Below are 27952 nucleotides of genomic sequence, written 5' to 3' on the forward strand. Positions count from 1 at the left end.
TGTTCTTTGGAGACACATGAGTATCCTTCAATGGAGAGGCCATAACAAGTTCCACTGTATAATTGGAAACTAAATGCATGGGTCTGTTTAGAGAGTACAAAGCCAGATAAGGACGCTGTTGTGGTTGCCTGGAACGCGCTCAAACACTTAATACTCTCAGAGCATCCATCAACAGTAATAGAAGCCAATAAATCATCAGCTCAGAGAGTAACAGTCGAGCATTCTGGGATGGCATGCTCTGTGGACTTTATTGTTCATGCTGTTGATGCAGTTTTCTGCCTGGTGATTGGCAAGCAGTATCATTATCTAGTAGTTGAGGATTTTGATCATGAGATATCAGCAAAACATATCCCTCAAAAAACGAAATCAGCAAAATATAAACTCCTAGAAAAGACTTTGTATTTAATCAAACGAATAAAAAGGCTGCACCTGAATAAATTGATAGCAACAAGCCAGTGCCAAAAGTTCAACAAAAAGTAAGCATACTGCTACACTTCCACAAACAATTACATAAGACAGTCATTCCCAAATATTATTGACATGTAACTTGATTCAATGAGAAACTCAAATGGAAATCATCAACTCTAGAAACACTGCATATCTACAGCAACATATAAGACCGCCCAAATTTATCTGAACTAGACATGACTCAATACAAACAATAGCAGCGTTTATTACGAAAAGACACATATTTACACAATTACATCGAGGAATTAACCACGACCCCCACCCCTCAGAAAAAAACAAAGAAATCAAAAGATGACGGCCCCACAAAAAAGAATATGGAGTTGATCCTGTAAGAGATCATAGTCCTGATACTTCACTTACTGAGAAATCTTGGCTTGACTTTGGACTGTAGAGTATATCATAAGGCCGGTCATTGAGGCTGTCCTTTAATATTGCAATCTGACCCTCCTTGACTAAAATTTCTTCGTCAAGCACTTCCATTCTTTTGCGCAAGGAATCCAGTTCATAATTTTGTAGCATATTCTTCTCACTGTATTCCTTCACTTGCTCCCATATCAGATCTCTTTCTTCTGATACCTGAGTTAGGATCCCCTTCAAAATTGTAAGCTCCTTTTGGTATTTTTCCAAGTCCATTTCAAGCTTGTTTACTGTTTCATTCTTTGTGCCAACCTGTCCATGATATGCCTCTTCATATAAGATGCAAATGACAAAAGTACTCAACTAAAATAAATTATTACATCTTTTCATGCATGTAATTAATACAAATGCAGTTCAATTACAGGAGCCAACTAGAAAGAGGGATGGTCATCGAAAAGAATTATAATGGAACCATTTATAATTTATAGTGCTAGTACACTAACACATTGTGGTCATTCTGTCTTCTTTTAATCACTATAGAAGAAACTTGAGCATCCATATCCATCTGAATATAAAGAAAGAAACTACTATTGGGCATGATGAAGGGTTTACCTCAAGTTCAAGGTCTTTCATTTTGTGGGTTAGGCAAGATAATGAATCCTGGGTTCTCTGAATCTCTGATTTAAGAATGTCATGAAGCCTAACTGCTGATGCAAGTTCTGTTTGAAGACGTTCTAACTCGACCTCCTTTGTCCACAACCTCTCTCTTAGTACTCTAGCCAGAAGCATTTCAGCCTCAAGCTCAAAGCGTGCATTTACCTAAATACACAAGGAAATGAATGTAACCAAGTTAAGGAAAAGAATCAAATTCTTCTATCACCAAAGTCATAGTATAACTTGATTTTGGATAAATTGGAGAATTAGCAATCAAATTTAGCCAATACCGATTATCATTAACTACAAAAGCAACCATTTGAAGATGCATCAGCAGTAAAGAGCTTATTGCAGAGTTCATATTTGAATGATGCATCCTGCAATGAGCATGAAGTTGGTCCAAAGGCCATACTAGCTTCAAAATTTCCATCCTGGAATGTACACTTAAATGTCATGCAATTGTATCCTTCAAGGCTTTTATCAGGGGTAACCCTAGATAGGCAGAGGAAACCACCAAACTGGATGGTAGGTTCAAATGGAATTTCTGGTGGAGCAGTAAACCACATAGATGTCACAAAGAATATCAATGAGAAAAGCAAGTCAGAAAGCATAATATGTGCTCCACCAACTACTATATACTTTCCAATACTGGACCAGTTATAGTTTCTAATACTCTATCCACCACCTAAAGTGGTTATTCCTGCATAAGTCATGAAAGGCATAGCTAACATAAAGTTTTAATTATGTAGAAGTTCCTAAACTATGCATATTGATAAAACACAATATAGATGCCCTGCACAACATTATTACATCTGCGTGCATATAATTGAACAAACTAGACATAAATCAACCAAGAGATCATAACAATATACAAATATAGACGCTCTCAAGGATTTCCGTATCTGTACCTGCATACATGTATTTGAAAGTGAATAAAATAGGACTGAAGATGAATATGTAGCTTAAGCAAACCAAAGCACATGTAAGCAATCCAGTAAGCTCGATGAAAACTAAGTTCACAGTGAGGAAAAAGCAGGAATTTGTTTTAATCACCAAATCCAGATTTGATCTTTGGTTTCATCTTGCCAATGCTAAACAGCTGGTGTTAAAGGCTACAGAGTTTCTGGAATTGGATAAGAAAATAGTCAAATAAATGGAATGTATCACTTAACAGATTCAATCACAAATCTGTACTGGGTATAGTACAGGATACAGAGTTTCTATATTAATCATATATCTGATTTCAGACCTTGGCTTAGCCTTGTTAGTCTTGAATCCAATCTAGGGTCACGTCACAAACTAAGGTGGATTGTATCCAACTCCACAGAGCAGTAAGGACTTCTTCAATCAGACAATCCCAACATACAATCATCTGGAAACTAGAAGTGCAGGATCTAACAACAGGGTAAAGAACTAATCGCTTCTTAGTAAGTGCAGAACAATGATCTTACTCTAACTTGTCAATCACTTATCGCCATAGTTTAAAAACTCGCCAGGTTGACCGGGTGACTCGGCCCGGATCGCCCAGTCACCGGGACAAAAAACATGTTTAACTCGGCTTTAACAAAACTTGGCCGAGTCATGGGCAAGTCAGCCAAGTTATGAGCGAGTCATGCATATATATACGTATATAATATATTTTATATATAATTACATATATATATATGAAATATAATATAAATATTATGTATATGATATATAAAAATATGATTATATATGTATTAATAAAATTATACATTAAATATATTATAAAAAATATCATATAATGTATATTATATATAATATATTGGTAAAATTCTATAAAATATAGATAATATATACATATATTTATATATTTTATATAAAATATGAAGTTAACATGACCCGGCCAAGTCACCGAGTTGACCTAGCTGAGTCACGAGTCACTCAAGGACGAGCCGAGTCACGAGTCACCGGGTTTTAAAACCTTGCTCATCGCTTCTCATCATGGGTAGGCAGGTGGCCACAAGATTTAGGGCTGACAACTGACCCGCCCAAGAGTACCATGAATGAAGAGGCCGGTGCTTATCTTGTCAAAGCTAACCATAAGCCTTGTGGCACATGTATTAAGCCATTTAGCACCAGCTATGACATACAATCTTTGCACATGAGCGATGCAACAGCAACCATGTGTTATTACTTATGCCCATGTCACTGGCTGCTATATGCTAGTTGTGACCATCATGTACCAGTACTTTGAGTTGTTTGAAAAAAAATTATGCTGATAGAGAGGCTCACTGGTTCACACCCCAACTTGTGTTAAACAAAATTGAACACCTCATCTTGTAAATTGAGTGATCCATGATCACAAGATCACGTCATGACATCACTCCGAAAGTGACAGGCAATCAGATCTAGGGACTTGAAGAAAACCATCCATTTTTATTTCATGATGCCATGTTGTATCCATGACATCAGTCCAATTTGATGCCAGTAATCTCTCAAAGAATGCTCTGGGAGTAATCTGCAATAAGAAAGATACACTACTGGACACTAATGAAACCATTAAAAATAACATCATCTTTTCATAAAAAGTGGGTGACTGATTGCAGTCCACCCATGGTTTATGTGATCAAAAGTTGTTATCATGTAGCTCATAAATTGTTTAATATGTGCATTTTCTCTAATCGACACATAATGTATTTCCATGTATGTTTATTTACAGCATATTGAAGAATTACTTGATTATATGTCTATTGACCACTTCAGATATGAGACTGGTCATCCAATTAGTGTGATCTGCAATGTTGTGATTCACAGAGATCACTTCATAATAAATGATAAGTTTTTCACTTAATTGTTTTTCTTTTATGTATATCTAGTGCATGCTGAATGGAACACGGAGACATAATGCATTTATACTGATGTTATATGCTTCACCAGTTGACATAAGCATGTCAAATCTTCTACTTGGCATATATAAGGCCTCAGGCAGCGCAAATAAATACATACCGATACCAGTTTCATATGCTTCTTGTGATATAGTATGAGCTGTCAAATCTGCATATGATGAAAAGCCTGAAATTCAGCTGGATAGCAGCTTAATGATTATGTGTGCACATAATTTCTTTATTGGAGATATACTGAATGAAGCTCTTTAGGTTTCTGAAAGTGGCAAACCTCTTTTTCCTTTTGTCCTCCCTAAATATGATTAAACTTATGCTAATTTTACAGTTTTGAACAAGCGTTGCATGTATTGCCTTTGAATTCCGTTAATTAGCAGTTCAAGTGGAAAACACCCTTTATTACACCATGCAGGAGACGGAGGAAAGAAGACAAATAAATGCATAAAAAAAGGCATCTCTTTTACCTGTGTTGTCTGCAACTTTATCCCTTGTTTAGATTCATTTCCATCAACCTCCAATGATTGGCATCGGTAGCCAGAAGATACAAGGCTGAGACTCTCATACGATATTCCAGATGTTATCTGCAGACTCCTTTTGAAATTTTCAATTTCCCGTTTTAAACTCTGGACTTTCATATCAGTTTCAATGAAAGAATAGTCCACTAATTGATGAGCACCTTGTCCTAAATGTTCACCTTGCTCTGAAGAACAGTTTCTGCATAGCTTGTATCTGATGAATTCCAATAATTCATTACAAATAATGCTATTCTGATCCAGCAGAAACAGCCCCTGGCCTTGTAAGCTCCCAATCCGAGCATGAAGTTCTTGATCAAGCTTGAGAATTGATAATCCACCACCATTTCCAGCAGATTGCAATCTCTCCAGGAGATCTACATTCTCCCGTCTAAAGGTCTCTATTTCATATCTTGAGGACTCCAACTCCTTCCTCAATGTTTGCTCTAGACCTGTCAGTCTCATTTGCTCAATCTGTAACTCACGCACATGGCCATTTTTATCAATTGATTCCTTTCCAATCTCAACATTCAAGTTCAGTCTTAACCCATTGATCGTCTTCTCTTGGTCATTGCATGTCTTTTGTAATCTAACCACCACTTTCTGCAGGTCCTTACTCTCAATTTCCTTCTCCATATAGCCTCTTCTGATATAGTCTCTATCAGCTTTTGCGCCATTGCTACGTTCTTCCATCTCGGTTAGGGACTGCCGAAGACTAGAAATTTCCACCTTTGCTTCTTCCAGTTTCATCATTAAGTCATTCAGCTGCAGCTCACTGGTTTCTAGTCTTGTCTGGTTCTCTGCTTCTTTGCTACTTAAGGAAACAACTTCTCTCTGAAGAGATACATTTTGCTCTGCCAAATCCCTAACACGCTCTCGAAGCCTCTTTTCTTCTAGCTTAAACTTTTCATGCTTAGATGACCAATCACTGGACCTCCTGTCCAATTCCCTTTCCAAACATGACTGCATTTCATTTTTCTCCTTGTCAATCTTCCTCATCAGTGCCTCATGTTCTATCTTGGTAATTTCAAATGTACTTTTCAAATAGTTCCTCTCCATTATCCGTCTTTGTATTTGCTCAACTACTTCAGCGGCCAATTTTCTCCTCTCACCACTAAGAACCTTTACCATGTGGATCAGTTCGCCTGATCCCAAAGATCTATTCTGAACATGTTGCTCAAATTCATTTGAGAGATGCCTAAGCCTCTCCTCTGCCTCCATGTGTTCTTCTAGCAACCGATCGTTTTTTTCATGAAAATTCTTCAATTTCCACTCTTCAGTTTCTTCCTTCTGTCCTTGGTATACTGCACATTCTTGTTTAGGACCAACCAAACCATTGGTAGGAAAGGATATGCACTCTGAACTGAACCTGTTCATGGTTGTAAATGGAATGTGTGAGGCATCACATGACTGCTTATATCCAGGCACATAGGAATCAGGTCCTAAAGCAGGGGGTTTCTGCAGGCACCCATCAATGTAGTCTTCCTCCCTAGGGGATGATTCTGCATCAAACTCCTGTAATTTCAGCTTAGATTTTCTAGGAAACGCATTTGATGGTCTTTCAACATCATTCTTTGCAAGGTTGTGATTAGGTGAATAGCTGGAAAGGCTTTCCAAGCCATCACTGCTTGAAAACAGGGAATCTGTGTCCCTAATATCCCGAAACGAGTGAGACCTCAAAACCTTCTTATTATTTCCCATTGAATCAATCGCCGAAGAATTTTGGCTACGGGGAGGCCGCCCCAAGTTCCTCAAAGGTCTATCTTCAACCAAGGCACCATCTTCACCAGCACTAGCATAATACCCATAACAATCGTGTTTGGACCTCATACCTTTGTCCTCCCCATCAATGTACAGGTCCAAGGTTCCACTCGAAGCTTGGGTAAAGCGAGCAGATCGGCATCTTAGGGGCACGGGAGATGAATAAGGTGAGATTCCAGCAGATTCAGGGTAGCTTCTCGATGATGGGTTTCCAGAGTCCATCTCTTCCCCTCCATAAGACTTTCGATTCAATCTGTTGGCTATTTTGACTCTCAATTGCTTTTCAGGGGTTATTTCACTGCAAATAGAAACCAGGAATGAGCACAAGAACACACACACACGAGAGAGAGAGAGAGAGAGAGAGAGTCTGCTGGATAAGCCACCTACCAGATGGATCGTTCGTCCTGATGCAGAGGGACATGGTTTCTGCCAACAAGGGACTTGGCCATCTCTCTGGACCAGTTGGACCCATCTGAATCAAAGCCACTTGGATATTGTTTCCCTTGCTTGATAACAGAATCTTTGACGCGTTGGGACGGTTCAACCCCATTTGCACCATCCCCAACTCCACCACCATCCTCTTTATGAACCTTCCGGTTGGTGGCGGCCGCTGAAGAATCTTGAGTAGAAGACCTAAAGAAGAATAGCTTCCTCATATCTGCTGCAAAAGGTAACAAAAAAACAAGAACCACCCTGAACACTCGTTCACTGCATTTCTTTGATCACCAAAACAAACCGAAAAAGAAACTGAAACTCCAAGAAAAATAATAAAGATCATTTGAGCCTTACCTTGCTCACTTTTACAGAATGCACGTACCTCTCTCTCTCTCTCTCAGAGAAGCTGAAGCTCAGAATCGGCCGTACGGTAGAAGATGGAAATCAGAAACCCTGGATTTCAGCGCCCTTTTCCGCGTGCCCTACAGCTTTTCGTGGATGCAACGGATGCATAACGCCAGGCTAGCGTCTTTCAAAATGTTGCTACACCGCCGTAAGGAGAGAGGATTCAAATTTTCCCCACAACCAAATGGAGCGGGCCCTGTTCTGGCCCACGTTTATGTAATATGAATCATGAACTTTATTTTTGTTTAGCAAATTGGGTTTTTGAATCACTAGCCAAACAGAAACAGTGGATGAAGAGAATAATTGGGGAGACCAAGTGGAGTTAACTTTTGTTTCTTTTGGATCATACGCACCGTAAAAGTAATGAGTGTAGCATATACGAAAGAATTGGAATGATGGAATTAGATTTGGGACTACGTCAACCAAATTCGATGTAAATGGTTAAGAATAGGGTCGATACCCTATCCAAGAGACGGATCATATCATCATCGATTGGTGATAACGTTATCACTACCCATCGTAGCGATCAGAGAGACAATGATGATGATGTCATTACGTTGGGCCCCACCTATCGCCACAATCAGCGGTGGAGAGATACATTATCATCAGCAGATGATGATAAGTAGGGGTGTCAATAGGTCAGGTTTGACCGGTAACAAACCCTATAGGGTCAAGGTTCAAGGAGGTCTAATTAGAATCCGGACCAACTTATATTACCCATTAATTACGAACCTTGATCAAAGATACACGAGAAGGAAAGAGAGGGAAAATTATATGATGCTGTATTTAATTAGTTGAACTTTTAAATTAAAAAAAAAAATATGAAATGGATCAATCTAAAATATCCGTCGATTTACATTCCAAGAAAACGCAAAAACAGAAAGAGCTGCAATCAGTCACGATATCTTGTTCAAAGAAATAAAAGCAGAAAGAGAGAAAAACACGATATTTTATTTAATTGGTTGAAATTTTAAATAGGAAAAAAGATGAAACCGATCAATCTAAAACACCGTTCGATTTATCATTCCAAGAAAAACCGATATTCAAATCTCTGATTAGCATTTAATTACGAATCTTGATCGTGGTAATCAATTGAAGCATTAAAATTCAAAAATAAATCAGAATTATAAGAATCCGATGAAGATTCGAACTCAAACACTTAAATTCACCAGATATTCCTAAAATAGAAACAAATTAAAAAATAAAATAAACGGTGAGATGATTCATACCTCGAGAATCCGCGAGGCGATTCCTTTCTTCCTCCTTCGACGATTAATTCCCTCTCCAAGAAACCCTTGAGAAATCCGAAGAGATTTAAGGGAAGAATCGACAGAATAATGGTGAGTTTTTTGAGCGGGAGAAATGTAAATCGACGATTATTTGGGGGAGGATTTCAGAGATGGAGGCAAGCGGAGAACTAGGGCGAAGGGCAATGGGTTTAGCAGAGGGTTTAATATCAAAGTATCATTTTGCCCCTCTAGTTTCATGATATTACGACAAGAAAGTTTCTTTAACAAATGTGGGTAGGTAGAGAGCTCCCAACAAGTTACATCCGACCCGAATCCTACAGGTGGATCGGATTTAGGTTAGATATCCAATTGAAAAATAATCCGTTTGGTCAGATTTAATAGAACGAATAACACCCAAATTAATAATTGGTTTTAAATTTGATATTAGAGTTATTATATTTAAATTCCAAAGTAAATATATATTAGATTAGCTATCTAAGGTAGTCAGAACTGGACTCAGTATTAGTTCTTTCTATTGAAATTGAATATGTATTTGGATCCAATTAGGCAAAATCAGATTTAGTAATGTCCACCTTCAAACCAAATCTGAAGAGTTACTACATCCTCACCAGTGGGTCTGGTTCTATATCGAACTTTCAGTGTCATTTCTACATTTCCATACAACTAAACCGGTCTTAGACAAGACCAGACCTGGATCTGGGTTCGGTTAGCAAGAGTAAATTCCTAGTAAAAACTTGAGAAAATGTGTGTATTAATTGGGTGTTGGGTAGGAAACGGGTCCCGCTTATAAATTTTCAAGCCAGTCGGTATCTTGTGAGTCTGACCCAATTAGCAAACCGGGTTGACCTTAGTAAGTCCAGTCCCTAGCATTATCGGGTTGGTATAATCTCGGTTTGTGCAAGACCTGACCAGATATAGGAAATTTAGATTCCAAATCCAACTGATTTCTGAACCCAGAATACACATGAGATCCATGGGATAGAATTTAAAAAGCTAATCAGATCTGGATCTTACAAGGGTGCTCGACAACTCTTCCTAAATCTACTGTGTCAAGTCATAACCAGTTCTTGATCCAGACCCATTCTTTAGAATTTGAATCTTGCATCGGATCAAAGTTTGATCCGACCCGTTTGCATCACCAGAAGATAAGGCCTTCGGGTCGAAGAACGGGACCAAAATGCGACCCGTGATACTAGTCTTGTGGTCCTTTTGTAATTATATGTGAAAGTTCGGGTAATATACGATGCCGCTTTCGGCTTAAAAACGTCGCACCATCAGGGAGTTACCGGTTGAAGCCGGTTGACGTGACTAAACGAGGTGAAGGTGACTGATTATACTGGTCAAGATCTGTTTATTTTGAATATTCTCATTGAGCGCGAGCGTACGGCTTCACGAGCCAAGTCACTAAGAGCTCCCTGTCAAATTAAAGTGGACAATTTTCTTGTTGGTCACCTCAAAATTCAACGGCAAAAAGGGTTTAACAAGAGACTCCCCCATTGAGTGTTCAGACAGATTAAATCGGGTCCAGATCATGATTGATCTGAATCCCGATACACATTTAAGCAATAGGTCCAAATCCAACATAGATCCAAGTGAATTATATTGGGTCCCAATCTGAATTTTATTTGGTATTATTGGATCTGTTAGCGGCAGGTCGAGTAACAGGTATTTTACATGAAAAGTATACAAAACCGATTTGTATGTGATTTAGATCCGATAAGAACATTGATCTGAATTCAGAAAGAGTCAGACCACGCAAGTCCTAATCAGTGTGAAAACACATTTATATTAAGAAAACATTTTTTTTTGTATTGAGTCAAATAAGAGTGGTCCTACTGAATCCAATCCATTTGCACCCATACTCCTGCTCTTGGTTTATATGGTTCATTAAAAGGCCAACCTTCTCTAAGCCCTTCACTAGGTGAGCCTCATGACTTCTTTGTTTTTTTGTTTTATAACTTAAAAGAAACCCCACCCGACACCAAGACCTTGTTGTTCTGGCTTCGCCTGACATGCCGGCCGCATAAAACCTTGAGGCTAGGTCCTCCCAAAGCAGGTTATATGTTCCCCCCCGGAACACGCAGGTGTGTGTTCTCGAGTCTGAATGAGCGCCACATATGTAAGCATGTAGGACTCGTTTCCCCATGTGTGTCTGCATCACTTAGCATCGAAGTTCAGTGTGTTTGCAAAGACTTAAGTATCTTTTCCCGCCATTAGCGCCATGAAACGATGTTTCGAGTAATGTACCAAAATCTCCTCCAGCCAAAAAATGGAGGATAACCTTTTGTTTTAGCCCCAAGCAGTAAACACCTCTGCTTGAAGAGTCTCAACCTTGAAATATGTCTCCCTCTCCGTTCTGCATCACCCTTACACCTCTGGAGGAGCACCCTTTGTTGTCGTCTACTACCGCAAGAGCATCCTTTACCGTCGTCTGTTGCCGGAGCACCTTTTATCATCGTCTACTGCCAGACCACCTTTTACTGTCGTCTGTTGTCGGACCACCCTTTGTCGTGCATCTGAGGATCTATCAGATACTAAATCAACAAGAGCAAATTCAAAAGTATACTCTGCAGCTGGTAGCTCCATGTTCTTCTGCAGAAGTTCTGACAACTCTATATCATGGGTCAGATCTCACATATCCTTTACAAGCAAACGAGCTCATTCGTAATGGTTGTACATACTCATCAAAGAGAAATAATTGAAGATCTTTACAAAGAATGGGTTGACCCTGCCAAAAGAAAGGTGATTCAGTTATTTGTAATGATCTTCGAGTTATTATTTACCATGCCAATAAAAGTAACGATTTATAGTATTAGCATGTTTTGACACGATTCATATGACAAATATCATAATAATGGATACTAGCAAACACATAATATCTGTTTACAACGATTCATACTTCAAATAATGTTCAACGATTTTAATAAAAATTGCTAACTGAGCAACAATTTGAACACACAAATCGATGTACATATCACATAATATACTACAAATCGATACGATAATTCAATATAATCGCTTATTCATATTACAAATCGATACGATAAATATAAGTATTGTTATGCCTCACAAACCCTCGACAACAACAATCATGGTAACTTCATAAATCATAAATACAAATCATGGAGCCTGATCCATCAGACATTGAAGATGAAAAGCAAAAAAAGAAGAATGAGAAAGAACTAAAGATGAAGAAGAAGAAGAATGACGAAGAGAAGGAAAAACAAAGAAAGAAGGAGGAGGAGAATGAAAACTCGATATACATATCGCATAATATATTACAAATCGATACAAAAATTCAGCGTAATAGCTTATAACTCAATATTAACAAACAAAACAATATCTCTCAAATCGATAGTATATTACTACAACCGCGATTTGCGTTATACTATTCCAATATTTTCTATACAAAGGCAAATCGTTGTGGCCGACATAGATGTCATTGCGTAAATCTCATAAATCGTCAACCAGAATACAGGTCTCACAAGACATATCGATTTTTTACAACAAGCGGGATGTGAAACGATGTTTCTTTTATAAATGAATGACACACATTTTGGTAACAAAGCCAAATCCACACAATTTATGATTTATGAGTTATGAGTTATACATTTAAAGCAGCAATGATTTATATATTTAGCGCAATATTAGAGACCCAAAGACCCAATGTATGTTTCGCTACAAGGATGATGGTCTATAGCGGCAACTCTTTAACGACGACCAAAAATCATGCAGCTATTGATAAAGCAATAACGATGAGATTTTTATCCCCCCTAATTGATAGGTAATATCAAGAGCATAAATATATGGCCGTTATTACTGCCATAAATGTTATCGCTCTAGCTTCATCAATAACGACAATATTTATGTTCACATAATGCCTTGCTCCTGCACGCATCTCACTGTTAAAGACCTATGTATAATGGCTAGATTTTTTAAATGTTAGATATTGCATTAAAATACATTAATGGATATATTTAACGACTAAAAGATCTCGCTATTATTTATCAATGACTGCAAAATCTGGCTCTCGTCATTATAAAATTACTATATAAGGGCAAGATTTTCTGACCCAAAGACTCAATTGATAACATGAGAATATATACTTGGTCTTTGGTGAAGTTATATATGTATGAAAACAAAGCATGCATTGAGCTAATAATATGATTATTAGTAGAGGCGGAGATGGAGGGGGGGGGGGGCTGTAGCCCAGTCCTGTCTCCCGAAACAGTTAAAAAAAATTTTAAAAGCCCAGTCCTAGCCCAGCCCTGATTCCATATGAAATAGATTTTTATCCATTTTTTTAGCCCAGTCCAGTCCTAGCCTAGCCCTGACTGCAGCAAATAGTTTGATTTGTCCATATGAAATAGATTTTTATTAATAATTGTAGCATTTTTTTATCTCAAAAAAAAATTGGGGGGGGGGGGGGGGGGGGGAGGCGCTGCCCCCGAACCCCTGACTATCATACCATTTTTTTTTTTTGGCTACACCGCTGTTGGATACCCCCCCCCCCCCTCACATGAATCCTAGCTACGCCACTGATTATTAGAGAGTACGAGCACAGAACAGTGCAATCACATTGCACAAAAATAATATGTTGTTGCACCTGATCATACCACACTTGTTAGTGAACCCTGCAAAGCAGTACATGAACAGATCATAACGAGTGGAGTTACGATCGTATCAGACAGGTGCAACAGGAGGATATTTTCTGTGCAATGTGATTGTACCTGCAGGCAGTACACTTTCTGTGCCCGTATCCATGTATTAACTGTCAATGGATTGGTGATTCAAAATAAGAGATTCCAGATAAAGCTTCCAAATCTTATTGTTTTCAACCAAGGTTGCTTTGACCAATCATAAGGCTATAATATAGGTATAATTGGGTAAAGAAATTGTTTAAACATTATTAATGATGAGAGCCCTCTCAATGCCTTCATCAAGAAGTAAATTAATAAGATATGAATAAACATTACCATGATCAATATAACTTTTGACTTAATTGAGCATGGTATTTAAACAAAAATTTTAAACACGAACACAGCAAAAGAAATCCCCGTTACTCAAGAGTACTTAAAAGAAGACCACAGAGGTAAAACTATAGTGATTTATTATGCCTTTCATACTCATACAAACAGAAGGCAGTGACTGCCTTGATTGTGAGAGAGGTTTCTGTCAATGGTGTCAAGAGTCAGGTCAAGTTTTGCTAGATATTCTTGGAATATGTTAGAAGGCTAATAAATTTGTGGGGGAATTTCTGACAGATATTTCCTTTTATTAGAATCTTTCTGGCCTCTATTGGGTGATGCTGATACTGTGATACAGAATATCGCAGCAGATTGTGTATAATCACACAATTCTTCAAGCGTATGGTTTAAAGCATGATATTCTTCTGTTAACATCATAGTCACATATATTGGTGTTTTTTTTTTATAGGCAAGCTGGGGTTAGGCAGACCCCCACCAATTATCCAACCTACCATTGGGTTTTGAACTTGCAATGTCCCCGACACAGGTTGACGTACATATACTGGTCTTGGTTATACATCAACAAGGCAAAATCTCGGATTTTCCTTGGTTTCTGATATTGGGAAAATCTTGGCATTTGAATGTCTTAATGTGAAGAAAACGTAGAAAAGTTCTAGAATATATAAACAAAGAATTAGAGAATCGTATTTTAGATATAGAAAAATAACACAGATAAATTTGTTATGAGACGACAATGGTAACATCACAATATATATATATATATATATATATGGCTTTTGTAAGAATCACATGAAAGACATCACAAGAGAGAGAGAGAGAGAGAGAGACGGCTTATAGGATGCCATTCACATGCAGGATGAATCATGTCGTGAAGTTGATTGGTTTTGGTTTCATACTCATTTAACGTACGTAAACAAATAAAGAAGGCAGCCATACGCTATGAAAAGAAGGGGAAAAAAAGGAAAAGAAAAACAAACCTTCTTTGTTCTTTTCCTGGAAGCTGATAGCTGAAGCGATGCGAAATGACGTTTTTCTTAGTGCACCAAAAAGGAGGAAAGCAACCAATGTGATTTAAACAGAACAGTGTGCTATACATATAGCAGAAGATGTAGACAGTCTGTTTTTATAGAGTTAGATATGCATGCAAACATGCTATCTCGTAGACTACTTGTTTGTATAGGGTCCCTACTTACCTACTGGTACTAGAATCCCATTGCCAACTTGTTACTAACAGGTATGCATGCGAAGAGACCTTCCTTTTTCTACTGGGTACGTTTTCTTTTTCTGCTAGCTAGGTATCTTGTAAGTTGCCCAAAGTATTAGACATGGACGGATCCCATCATCTGGCACATGATGGACTGATGGGATCCATCACACTTTGAATCCTAGCCCTCTAGATGTATCGGTTGGACGACTAGGATCAGTGTAGATCCTCTAACATCATATGTCAAAAGTTGGGATCTGGCTTATTAGGACATGATCCAAATCAGGACTGATTTGGTCTAGCAATGTTGTCAATATCGGTTTGAGACTTGAATAGATTCAGAGAATCGACCCATTCGGACTCATAATCGAATCGAGCTGTCATTTTGACTTTTTTATTGTAAAAATTAATAAAAAAAATGTTACTAAAATATTGTTTTTTTTAAAACATGTCAAAAGTGACATGCACGCCTGCGCACACACATAAATATAAGGGTGTCAATGGGTCGGGTTTGGTTCGGACTCAAGTGGAACCAGACTTGGACCAGATTTTTGGGTATGGTATTGGGTTTGAACCCGGGTCTAATCTGGTCTACTATGAAAGAAATCATACCCAGACCCGATAAGAACAATATGAACTAGACTCACACCATACCCGATAAAATAATATTTTTTTATCATTTTTACATTGAAAATTCGTGGGTCTTAATCGAAACTCGGGTCCGGCCCGGGGTCTGGTATAGAATTTCACAAACTATACAAGGGTCCATGTATTGAATGAACCCAGGTCTTAATCGGGTCTTCTTATTTGTCACCATACCCGAACCCTATAGGGTTTGGTCTGGGTCGGGTCCGGATAAAACCAACCCGTTAACACCACTATATATATATATATATATATATATATATATATATATAGAGAGAGAGAGAGAGAGAGAGAGAGAGAGAGAGAGACGAAAGTAATTCAACATTACCACTCATGAAGATCAACAAAATGTTGAACCCATGAACTGAACAAGAACAAAAGCCAAAACAAAAAGAAAGCACAAGAGAAAAGAACATCAGACAGATAAATGGGCTCACGTCAGAGCCGCTTGCCCAGATTGGGACAAAGGATAGGTAGCATCAGCAGGAGGGAGTGGAAGATCACTAAGATGCATACGCAAGATCGCATAAACATCTACCAAGATTTTATGCACCAGGTTTTGAATGTTAACTGAAATATGACGAAAATGAGCATCGTTTCGCGTCATCTAAACAAACCACCAAGAAGTAAGCAACCACGTCCGCCAGATGAAGCTCCACCTCTTGTTGCACCTAATACAAACCGGCCCCAATATCAGATCTAGCGCAAAGGACTCCTCCTTAACAAATACTTATGGATGCCTCCAGGTCCTGCTAAAGATTTCCATAAATATTGGGCAAGACCAGAATAAGTGAAACGTAGATTCTTCTGCAGCTTGACAAAGCACGCACCAACTCGGGAGTTGAATGCCCCACTTCTTTTAATTACTGTGGGTCTGTATCCTATCGTGCAAAATTAACCAAGCCAGGACTCGAGAACGGGGGGAAGGACCCTTCGCCCAAAGCACATCCTCGGGAACCAATCAGCCCCTGGCGGCAGCAACGATCTATAGACTTTTTTGGTGAGAAACTCTTCGCTTGGTGCCAACGCCCACTGCAACCACTGACCAAAATTTCTGGAGACCTCAAAATGGTCTCTAAAACAGGCTAAAGCCCTCAACCACGATTTACGCAAGTGCGAGAGCGCCAAACTTCGGGTTCCCAGACGAACCGGGATAAGAGCTGGATCCCCATATTTAGCAAGAAGCAAACTAGCACAAGGGTTATCCGGTAGAGAAAGAGAGAGGGAGAGAGAGAGAGAGGGGGGTAGGTGCTTAATGGGGTTTTAATGTTGTTTTCATTATTTTTTAAAAATTTTGTGATCTATGTACTTGATTTTATAGGGATCAGCTCTTGAAGTGTCCGATTCCTACACATGGATGGGTTTTTATAAGGTTCAAAAAATCAACAGTACAAAATCCTTGTAAATTTTCAATGCTCCAAATATCATTTTTTTCATAGAAAACACATGATTCATGTGTGAATTGCTCATAAACCCAACACATTTATGGGTCGAAACTGCGAAAAAAACATCAGAAGAGCAGAAAACCTCATTAAGCCGTATCATTAAGTATATTTCATTAACCACCTACCCAATTCTCTCTTTCTATCTCTATATATAACGCTTTTATGTATCTAGTTCTCAAATCAGGTTTCTATAAGATCTTCTTTCAAGGTCAACTACTTGTCGGATGTTGGGATTCCTCTCCTGTTGCAGAGAGCTACCCTAATGTTGTTATGCAACCAACGTCCATGTTTTCTTCATGATTGGGCCTTTCTTTCATTTATTATGCATACTTTCCTTTCTTTTGTTAATAATTATATGATACTTTCTAGCTTTCACAGGTAAATAAACCATCTTTAATTTTAGTATAGAAATGCACGTTAATTGTTTATTGAAAAGTTGTTCGCGCTCTTCCTTTCTCTTTTTTCTTTTTCTTTTTTTTCAAGGATACCCAATGAAGGAAATCAACCGCCATTGAAACTTCAGAAAGAATGGGTCATCACTATTCTTGTTGTTGTACGCATCCCATATTCCCATTGTTCTCTACTTAGTGTGGTAGACATTGACGTATTAGCAAAATGTGCGTATAAAATTGCGAGTACTGTTGGCATATATATGTAACACTGTGGATATATTTTCTTTGTTCTTGATCATTCTGTGGTTGGTTCTGTCTGTGAAATATATTTGGATCACGATGCGGTCAATCTGGACACAGTCAGCGATCTGGCATTGCTTGTATTTTTAGCATTTTATGCTTTGTCCTATTGCTGCCGACCATCTCAGAGATGGGTGGTTGTCATTACACCTGCAGGGTTTTCCGGCAAGCACATAAGCTGTTGGACACCATCCATCTCTGAGATTATCGGTGCTTCGAGCCCTGGGGGATGATCATCATGTTTTAAGCTCCTCCTTGTCTTATTTTATTTTCAGGACACTCTATTGACCTCACTCCTGTCTGGTCACACCTCTACTTGCAGCAGTGGCGGAGCCAGAAGTTTTTCGTTGGGTGGGCAGACTTCGGGTGATGATGATCGACCTCTATCGGTGGCGCAATGGCTCGAAGCCTCTGTGGTGGTGAAGATCATAGATCGAGATCGAAAGCCTGTTTCGGTAGTTGAGCCACCTCCTTCTCGGTGGTGATCCAGCAGCAAGCCGAAGGTCTTCCAACTGAGGTGCCTCCTCAGCTCCCTCTCGGAGGGGACGGTCCTCGCCACAGCATGAGGCGGAGCAACTCCCTCGGCTGGCTCCATCCCATGTCCACCGTCTCCTGCGTCTGGGTGCCATAGGGTACTCTGTATCGCAGGGAGGCTTGATCTCCACTCCTGCACCACCCTGCTCTGATCTTCTTCGACAAGCATTCGCAAGGAAAGAATGCAACCACCAAATCGTGCGGAATGAAGAAGAAGACCCGAGTCGTATCATATTTCGACTCGGTTTCTAATTCTGGGGTGGGCGACCGCCCACCCCTGGCTCCGCCACTGACTTGCAGACTTGATAAAGCTCGGACACAGCCTCGCTGGCTCTGGTTGAAGCTTAAAACATTGACTTTTCTCTCCAGTGTATTTCTGGACCAAGTGATCATTGAAAGTTAGAACTTATGTTTGCCGGGCATGGTTTGTGAAATTTTATACCAAACACGGGCGACTTGACTTCCAATTAAGATCCACAATTTTACAATGTAAACAACATAAAAACTATTATTTTGCTGGTTCATGTAATTCTTATAGAAACCAGACTTGGTTTTTCTTATGATGGGTCCAATTAGATCTGAAACTGGACATGGCACCAGCACCTTAAATCAGGTCCAGACTTGGTCTTCTTTGTGTCCGAACCAGATCCTATCTGTTGACACCCCTATATACTACTACTACCCTTGGATTCGGATATGGATTTTAAACAATTGCCCACAATCTGATCCATTTGTGCCTCCATTATCAACTGGAATAGGCAGAAATGGCATAGTCAGTGCAGAGTCTCTAGACATGAATGAAGTTGGGTTCAATTGGATTCAGATAAGATAATCTGGTCCAACCAATTGGAAGAAGAGGGGCTTCTCGAACCCAATCGTTACATGTTCTTGACGGTGATCTTTGTGAGTATGTCTTCTTCAGTAACCCATGCTATTGCATAAGGGTGTCAATGGCTTTATCGGGCAGGTCCGGACACAAATCTGACTCTGAGGTTATGATACCAGGTCCAGGCTTGGTTCTTTTGGAGGAGTGTGGAGCATGTTTCCTACCTGGATATAAATCCATACTTTCCACGGTTAGTTACAACTTCACGAGGTTTACCCCACTGCCTGTAAGTTTGGGGTTCGGGGGCGGTAGCCTCGAGGCAAATTTTTTAATTTTACCTTAGACTCTTTGTTATATCCAACAACACTAGTAGACTCCATGTAAAATTCATAACTTCTATTTAACGCGGTATTATGTATCCCAATCAATAAAAGAAGAAGTCTTTGTGCAGTCATGAACGTGGGAATTTTTTGCCGAACCACTTAAAATCCTTGCTTTTGTGTGGTATTTTTCTTGTTTTGGTTTTTTCATGTTTATTTCTTTGATCCATCGATAGGTAGAAGGGTTTTTCTCTAACAGAGTCTAATCCAACCTTTTGTAAGCAGAACAAAAGCATGTCCTGTAAGGATAATATAAACTGGAGCTGTTCAGATACAGAAATTTAATAACTTTTTGTCTTTTACAGTCAAAATTTGCTGATCTTAATGGGAATTTGGTAAAGTGGGTTGGACCTAGCTCTCGTATGAAATTTCATAAATCATACACGGCTTGGCTTCATATGCTAATCGACTCTATTTGTCCGACCCAAATAATTATTCAAACTCTTTCTTTCTTAGCAAACCTGGATCATGCCAGATTCGGTACAGGTCGGATCAGATCATACCCGAGCAGTTCACTTGTTTGTTGCGCGCCTTTAGCTGTGGTAATCGTTTTGAGCATGTGATGCTTATGAGATCCAACTTTTTTTTTTTTTCGTTTATAACCTGAGAGCCTAGGACCCTCACTCCCAAGGTCTATGCCGGGCTTCAGCTTATTCAAGAGGGTAGTACCTGTGGGAATCGAACCCCAATTGCCCGTATAACAGTCGAGGCCCTTTCCAACTAAGCTAACCCTTTGGTGGCATGAGGTCCAACTTGATGGATGTAAAAATAACTGATGTGCTTCATATATAAAAATAACATATATATATATATATATATATATATACATATTTACTGTATATATTGTCTTTATACGAGCCTAGATGAGCGAAACCAAGACTAACACCTATTGTTCATACTCGTCTCATCTACACTATACGAGGTGCTCGCGGATCTTCTCGTTGAGCTCATTTGATGAACATGAATGAGCTTAGGGAGCCAGCCCAACCGAGCATAGCTGCGAGCTGCTCGGTTCATTTCCCAGCCCTACTTGGACTGATAATTTGTATGTACGTACTACTTGGTGAAGACGGCTCCATTAAAAAAACTAGCATATAATAATATTGGTAGGCCTTTTGGTTGCACCAGATGAAGACTGGCCCAATTAAACAATTAGTAGTAATACCAATTATTTATTATTAAAATCACAATTGTGGACCACTAATACATGATAAACAAAGGGAACCATCTTCATGAGATTGGCTGCAACTACAAATTCACACAGAGCTCTTATAGAGAAACAAAAAAGCCAAAAGTTAGGTTATGGCTTATGCAGTACAGCAGCTTCTACGTCAAGCATGGCTTTATGGGGGAATCCACCAGAGTTCTCCATCTTTGAGATGGACGGTCAATGCTGATTTTTTGGGGGGAAAATATGTTGAGCACTTTTTCAAAGGAAAATCATAATTTCTTCTGGCAGTTATTGATATACAGCCAATTCTACATAAAACTCTCAAGCACATAGTTTCCCTACTTGCTAAACAAAGAGAAACAGAAAAAACGGATAACTATTCACATTGTGGGGATAACCATTTCATAAAACAAACAGGAAGACCATTGCTTTGTATAATGATTACTGTGGGCATTCAGAAATTTCCATTCTTGTAGTTTATATAATGTTAGTTAGTTATGACCTGATCTTAGCAACGTTGATCTTCTTGGGGGTTTGCCAGCTTGGTCAAATTCAGAATAAAACTATGAAGAAAGGAGCTTTAGTTCAACCATGAACTAAACAAGAGGTAGGTGTCGTGAGGTTAAATAAGAGTTGGGGTGGCGTGTGTCAGGCTTGGCCATAACGGAATCAGTTGGCTACAGGGGCTAACTTGGACCAACTTAGATTTGCATCAAAATGTAAACATGTCCCACAAGCGGGCTCGGGCGACTTGTGAATGTCATTAAGTTGACGGGACGTCACAAGTTCAAAACCTACGGGTGGCATCCCTTGCTGTAAGGTTAAAGATGAGTGTATTTTCCAATGAACACATTGGACCTCAAGAGTTTTACCAATGAGGTCTGTGATTAGTGGGGGAAAGGGGGCAGCTGCTAGAGTGCATCAAGTTGGTATGATGAAAAGGCTCGACTGAATGGTATGGCTGCGATGAATACCTTAACTTGAGTGGGTTTAGACTTCATCAAGTTGCTCACAATAGCCATCACTAGAGTTGTTCATGGTCCCATTATGTTCAAAACATACACTTGAATATTGAATTTGCTTATTCAAAGATGTATGCAACCAATGGCAATTGGAACTAGTCAAAGTTTTCCTTCTGTTCCTTCACCCAAGGACTCAAGCGGCACGTTTGCAAGATATTCAAAACCACAATTGGATAATTTTTTCTGGAATCGGTGGCCTTTCTGAGACTCTGTGTCTCTCTAACTTGGGGAATCATTTTCCTTTTTTAGTTCACTCTCGTACCACCATGACACTACATTTGAATACCACAGAACTCACTCAAAGGGTGTGTGTGCCTCACGCGAACCCCACTAAGAGGGCAGGGTTTTTGCTTCATTCTGCAGAAACCCTCATTGTTTCCATGACAGGAAAACTCACTCCAAGATCTGTAGTAGGGTTACCGAAAACTTCTCTTACATGTAGGAAACTCGTTTACTACGAAACCATTTTCGAAACTAGAAACCAACACCTTTGTTTCATGCAACTTACATGGGAAAGTGCTGATCTAGCAACCCTTATATGATAACCAACGTAAAATCATGATGGTGAGAAAGTGTCGGGATGGCACTGGTACAAGAAGGCCCCAGTTTTTTTCACCACCTACTACTTTTTGTGTAAATCCATTCATGCCTCTCCCCTATGAATGATTTTGTATTGAAAGCCTTCCCATGGGCGGAACTGAAAGGATTTTTTAGAAATTTGTGTCCATTCCTTTATATGAGAATGAATCAAACAAAGCTGAAGAGTCTCCAAAATTTATGAGAAACTAGTTTTTCTTATTTGGAGAACATATTTTTCATACATTTTTTGCATGTTTCTGTTAAAATACAATATTTCTTTTTTTAATAAAAAGTTCAGTCATGTGTTAATGTAGTGTATTGGATGAAATGGAGAAGTTTCAAAAATTCAATGTACGTAGCTACATTATTTTTTTCTTGTTTTTTCATTCTATCCAAATCTATCTTGCATTTAAATACTTTATTTATTAAATGCAAGCTGATTTACACTCATTTATATAAAATATCACCAACTTTATATTAGTTTTCATCACTGTAATCATATATTTTATAAAAACAATTTTATTAATTCTTACTGTTTATCATAATATTAGTAAAAAAATAAAATTTGTGTAAACTTTTAGTATGCTTCATGTATATTGCCGTTATTTGCACTTTTGCCCCACACACACATGCATATATTTATTTATTTATTTATTAGATAGAATCACCTTTCTCTAAAAATCGTCTACCACCATTTTCAGATCTCTCTCCCGAACCGAAAAGACTAGGGTTAGACAGACCCTTATCAGTTATAAAATCATATACCATTGGGATTCGAACTTGTAACATCTCAACACAAGGTGACATGCACTAACTTCGGATAAACAAGTGAAGCCCTGGTTGGTCTCCCTTTTGAGTGTGTCAACACCTCTCTCAATGTTATGACTTTCGATGATAGGTCTCCAAGAAGGTCGACGAGGCCACACACTTCCCGATTTTTTTCTGATTGTGTGTCATGAAGTCTCTTTGTTAGAATATCAGGGACTTGAATTGCCCCGCCAAGCGTATGTCTCTGGTTAATTGGGTTAGACAGAAGAAGCCTGACCTAATTGCTATTTGTGAAACTAAGATGAATGGCGTTTTTTGTTTTGTTGCTTCTGGTATATGAAGTGGTGCTAACTATTTTTTTAAGTCTGCTATCAGGCATGCCGGTGATATCCTTATTTTGGGAAAGCAGTCTTTACAAAATTTTCAGCTGGACATGGGTCTTTTTTCATTGTCTGTTACCTTCACTTTGCAAAAAAGTGGCAGGAGAGTCGTGATTACTATTGTGTATGACCGTAATCACGCCGTCATGAGGCCTGCTTTCTGGAATGACTTAAATAGAATCGTCATCTCAAACAGGGAGTATCATTTTCTAATGAGAGATTTTAATTGCCTTTTGTCTATTCATGATTCTAATAACCTTATTTTTCTTAATTCATCTATACGAGGTTTTCAAGATTTTGTTCATCGGCATCACCTTTACCCTATTCTTTTTATCATGGAGTGTTTCTCTTGGTCAAATAGGTGGATTCGCCTATGCTGCAGAGTTCTTGACAGGGTTTTTGTCACTCCCAATCTACTGGATCTCATTCTTGATGTCAAGTGTGTCATGCTAGCTCCTTCTATCTCGAATCATGGCCAGTTAATCACTCTTTCGGAGGATGGTTTTAAATCTGTCAGGAGTTTTGTGTTTGAACAATGGTAGCTCCAGGAGCTAGACTTTCATACGATTATTTCAGACTCTTGGAACAAGCCCTTAAATGAGCAGTGAGCGGCTATCCGGTGTCATTAGAAGTTGTCTCGTCTCGTTAAGGATATCAAAGCTTGGCTCCATAATCGAGATATGGTTAAATTTTAATAAATGGCTGCTTGGGAACAAGAGATTTCAGCATTGTATCAAACTATGTCTTCCCCGGAGTCTCTATCTGATTTGCACCTGCAGAGTTTGCAGGCCAGATCCATTAAGTTATCAACGCTTTTGAAAAACTGAAGGGTCAATGAGAAAATTAGATGGAAGCACCGGGCAAGGGTGAAATGGCTTGCGGCTGGAGAATGTAATACTAAATTTTTTTACTCATATGGTTCTCATCGTCATAGGAGGAACGTCGTCCCATCAATCACCATTGAGAGTGTTTCGTACTTTAATCAACACGTTATTTCAGTTGTCACTCAGTATTTTAAATATTTATATTTTGTTTCACTTACTGCAGAGGGTGTCATTGGTCCTATTTTTGTTGGTTCGATTCAGCAAGATCAAGCCAGATCTATGCAAATGAAGTTCTCTGAAGACGAGATTTTTAGAGCCATCAAAGGTTTGTTGGGATAAAAAGCTCCAGGTTTTGATGGGTTTCATGTGAATTTCTTCCGAATTTTTTGGTTTTGTGTCAAGCCTGATGTTATTAACATGTTTGATGAGTTCTATTGCAACTCTAGATTGCCTATTCAAACCCACTTGGCAATTATTTTTTTAATTCTTAAAGATGATGATGCCACTGATATCTCTAGGTTTTGCCCGATTACTATTATGAGTGCCCTTTATCGGATGATCGCCAAGGTGTTGGCTAATAGGTTGAAGGTCGTGGCTCACCAAATATTTTTGAACTCTCAGTTCGCTTTTATCCACAATAAGAGGATGCACCATTCTTTCATCTTGGCCTCTGAAGTCATTCACTCCTTACATCTTAGTGGTCAGCCCTATTTTTCTCTTAAATTAATTTTTCATAAAGCCTTTGATTTTGTGCATTGGCCCTTCTTATTTCAAATGTTATCCAAATTTGGCATTGGTCATCATTTTTCTGAGTGGGTGAGGGAATCAATATCTAGTGCTTAGACCATGATTAAGATTAACGACATTAGAGGTAGCCAGATCAAGTTGGGGTATAGATTAAGGCAAGACTGCCCTCTCTCACCTTTGTTGTTCAATGCCATTGCTGAGGGTCTCGTGGTGTTGCTCAAGCATGTTGCGGAGAAGCGCCTGATAGATCCTTTAGATGTTTCAGATTTTTCGGACCATATTCTTATTTATGTTGATGATATGATTATTTTTTGGTGAGCAAACATGCAACATATGCTTAGATTCAAACTTATTCTCCAGTTCTTTCTCTCTTTTTTTGGGCTTTCCCTAAATGATAGCAAATGCTCTCTTACCATGTTCAATGTTGACTCCTTTATGTTTACAGCGGGTCAATGAATTTTTAATTGTGTAATCTCTGAGTTGTCGATAACGTATTTGGGTATGCCGTTACAAGTGAAACACCTCTCTTCTGCTGCTTGGGCTCCAACTATTCAAAAACTGAAAAATAAGTTTTTTTTGTGGCAGACGTCTTATCTCTCCATTGCTGATCGTCTGACTTTAATCAAACATGTTCTTTCTTCTATTCCTGAATTTTTCATGTTAATGTTCGTGATGTCTGTGGGTGTGGAGAAGCAGATTTGTCGTTTAATGGCAGATTTTCTTTGGTCTATGTGTCAACTCCAGGGTAAGCGCCATTTGATTGGTTGGCGAACGGTGGTGTTACCTAGGTGCATGGCTGGCTTAGGTGTTTTTGCTCCAAGACAGAGGAGTATTGCTCTTGTGGCCAAGTAATATTGGATAGCTCATCAACCAGGTTCTCCATGTGCTCGTTTGCTTCATGCTAAATATGGTGATCCTGATTTATCTCTTTCTCGTCATGAAACCCGGGGATTGGCGATCTCGCACTTGCGAAGCATGTGTTTAAGAGCCTTATTGTTCTTCAGAGATCAAATTGAGGATGCAGGAAATTATGATCAGTGGTTTCAATGGGTGATTACGCCTAATGGTGTGTTTCACACCCACAAAGTGTATAGATCGTTGCTCCTCTCGGGGGCAGATTGGTTCCCTGAGTGTGTGTTATGGGCTAAGAGCCCTTCTCCAAGATCTCGGTTCTTGGCTTGGTTAATTTTGCATGATAGGGTTCATAATCACAATTATTTAAAGAAGTTGGGTTTTTAGTTTTCTAGCTGGTGTGTGCTTTGTCAAGTTGTTGAAGAAACTATCTCTCATTTATTTTGGTCCTACTCAATCTTTGTGGCCCTATTTAATAGGATGTGGAGATCTTCGGACGTAATTGTCAAAGAGGAGTGTTTTGCGCTTGATCTGCTTCTAGACTCTGTTGAAATTAGACGATGCAAGCGGTAAAGATTGATCTGGAAGATGTGGTTGCTTATTACTTGGTGGTTTGTTTGGATGACACGCAATGATGTTATTTTTTATCAAATTTGGGTCGTCCTTAATAATCTTGTCCATAAAATCCTGATTGGTGTATATGTGATTCTACGTATGCATCTTAGAGACCTCTTCTTCCCTCTGAACAATGTTCACTCATCGGTGGTTCCTTCTAATCTAGCGAATCCTAGTTGATCTTAACTTTGTTGTCTGTAGTTTCTTTTTTTTTAGTTTTTTATTTTCCTATATTTTTATTTTTGTTAGCGAATCCTAGGGGTTATTTCACTGCAAATAGAAACCAGGAATGAGCACAAGAACACACACACACGAGAGAGAGAGAGAGAGAGAGAGAGAGAGAGAGAGAGAGAGAGTCTGCTGGATAAGCCACCTACCAGATGGATCGTTCGTCCTGATGCAGAGGGACATGGTTTCTGCCAACAGGGGACTTGGCCATCTCTCTGGACCAGTTGGACCCATCTGAATCAAAGCCACTTGGATATTGTTTCCCTTGCTTGATAACAGAATCTTTGACGCGTTGGGACGGTTCAACCCCATTTGCACCATCCCCAACTCCACCACCATCCTCTTTATGAACCTTCCGGTTGGTGGCGGCCGCTGAAGAATCTTGAGTAGAAGACCTAAAGAAGAATAGCTTCCTCATATCTGCTGCAAAAGGTAACAAAAAAACAAGAACCACCCTGAACACTCGTTCACTGCATTTCTTTGATCACCAAAACAAACCGAAAAAGAAACTGAAACTCCAAGAAAAATAATAAAGATCATTTGAGCCTTACCTTGCTCACTTTTACAGAATGCACGTACCTCTCTCTCTCTCTCTCAGAGAAGCTGAAGCTCAGAATCGGCCGTACGGTAGAAGATGGAAATCAGAAACCCTGGATTTCAGCGCCCTTTTCCGCGTGCCCTACAGCTTTTCGTGGATGCAACGGATGCATAACGCCAGGCTAGCGTCTTTCAAAATGTTGCTACACCGCCGTAAGGAGAGAGGATTCAAATTTTCCCCACAACCAAATGGAGCGGGCCCTGTTCTGGCCCACGTTTATGTAATATGAATCATGAACTTTATTTTTGTTTAGCAAATTGGGTTTTTGAATCACTAGCCAAACAGAAACAGTGGATGAAGAGAATAATTGGGGAGACCAAGTGGAGTTAACTTTTGTTTCTTTTGGATCATACGCACCGTAAAAGTAATGAGTGTAGCATATACGAAAGAATTGGAATGATGGAATTAGATTTGGGACTACGTCAACCAAATTCGATGTAAATGGTTAAGAATAGGGTCGATACCCTATCCAAGAGACGGATCATATCATCATCGATTGGTGATAACGTTATCACTACCCATCGTAGCGATCAGAGAGACAATGATGATGATGTCATTACGTTGGGCCCCACCTATCGCCACAATCAGCGGTGGAGAGATACATTATCATCAGCAGATGATGATAAGTAGGGGTGTCAATAGGTCAGGTTTGACCGGTAACAAACCCTATAGGGTCAAGGTTCAAGGAGGTCTAATTAGAATCCGGACCAACTTATATTACCCATTAATTACGAACCTTGATCAAAGA

At 39.1% G+C, this 27952-nt stretch overlaps 1 protein-coding gene across 2 annotated transcripts; it reads right to left on the reverse strand.

Moving 5' to 3' along the window:
* Positions 1 to 401: 401 nt before the first annotated feature.
* On the reverse strand, positions 402 to 27028 carry LOC149819618 (uncharacterized). 2 transcript variants are annotated; one of them, XM_089982091.1, is made up of 4 exons: positions 26756 to 27028; positions 4808 to 6914; positions 1438 to 1644; positions 402 to 1137 (listed from the first exon to the last, which is right to left on the reverse strand). In XM_089982091.1, exons 1-4 carry the CDS (start codon positions 27022 to 27024, stop codon positions 805 to 807), a joined length of 2916 nt encoding a protein of 971 aa, XP_089838217.1. In that variant the 5' UTR covers positions 27025 to 27028; the 3' UTR covers positions 402 to 804. The 2 variants fall into 2 exon arrangements, with proteins under 2 accessions (XP_089838217.1, XP_089838216.1); XM_089982090.1 differs by lacking the exon at positions 26756 to 27028 and adding an exon at positions 7004 to 7276.
* Positions 27029 to 27952: the final 924 nt, after the last annotated feature.

Source organism: Nuphar pumila, chromosome 12, assembly GCF_984573655.1.
Source record: "Nuphar pumila chromosome 12, dmNupPumi1.hap1.1, whole genome shotgun sequence".
In the NCBI taxonomy this organism is placed as follows: domain Eukaryota; kingdom Viridiplantae; phylum Streptophyta; class Magnoliopsida; order Nymphaeales; family Nymphaeaceae; genus Nuphar; species Nuphar pumila.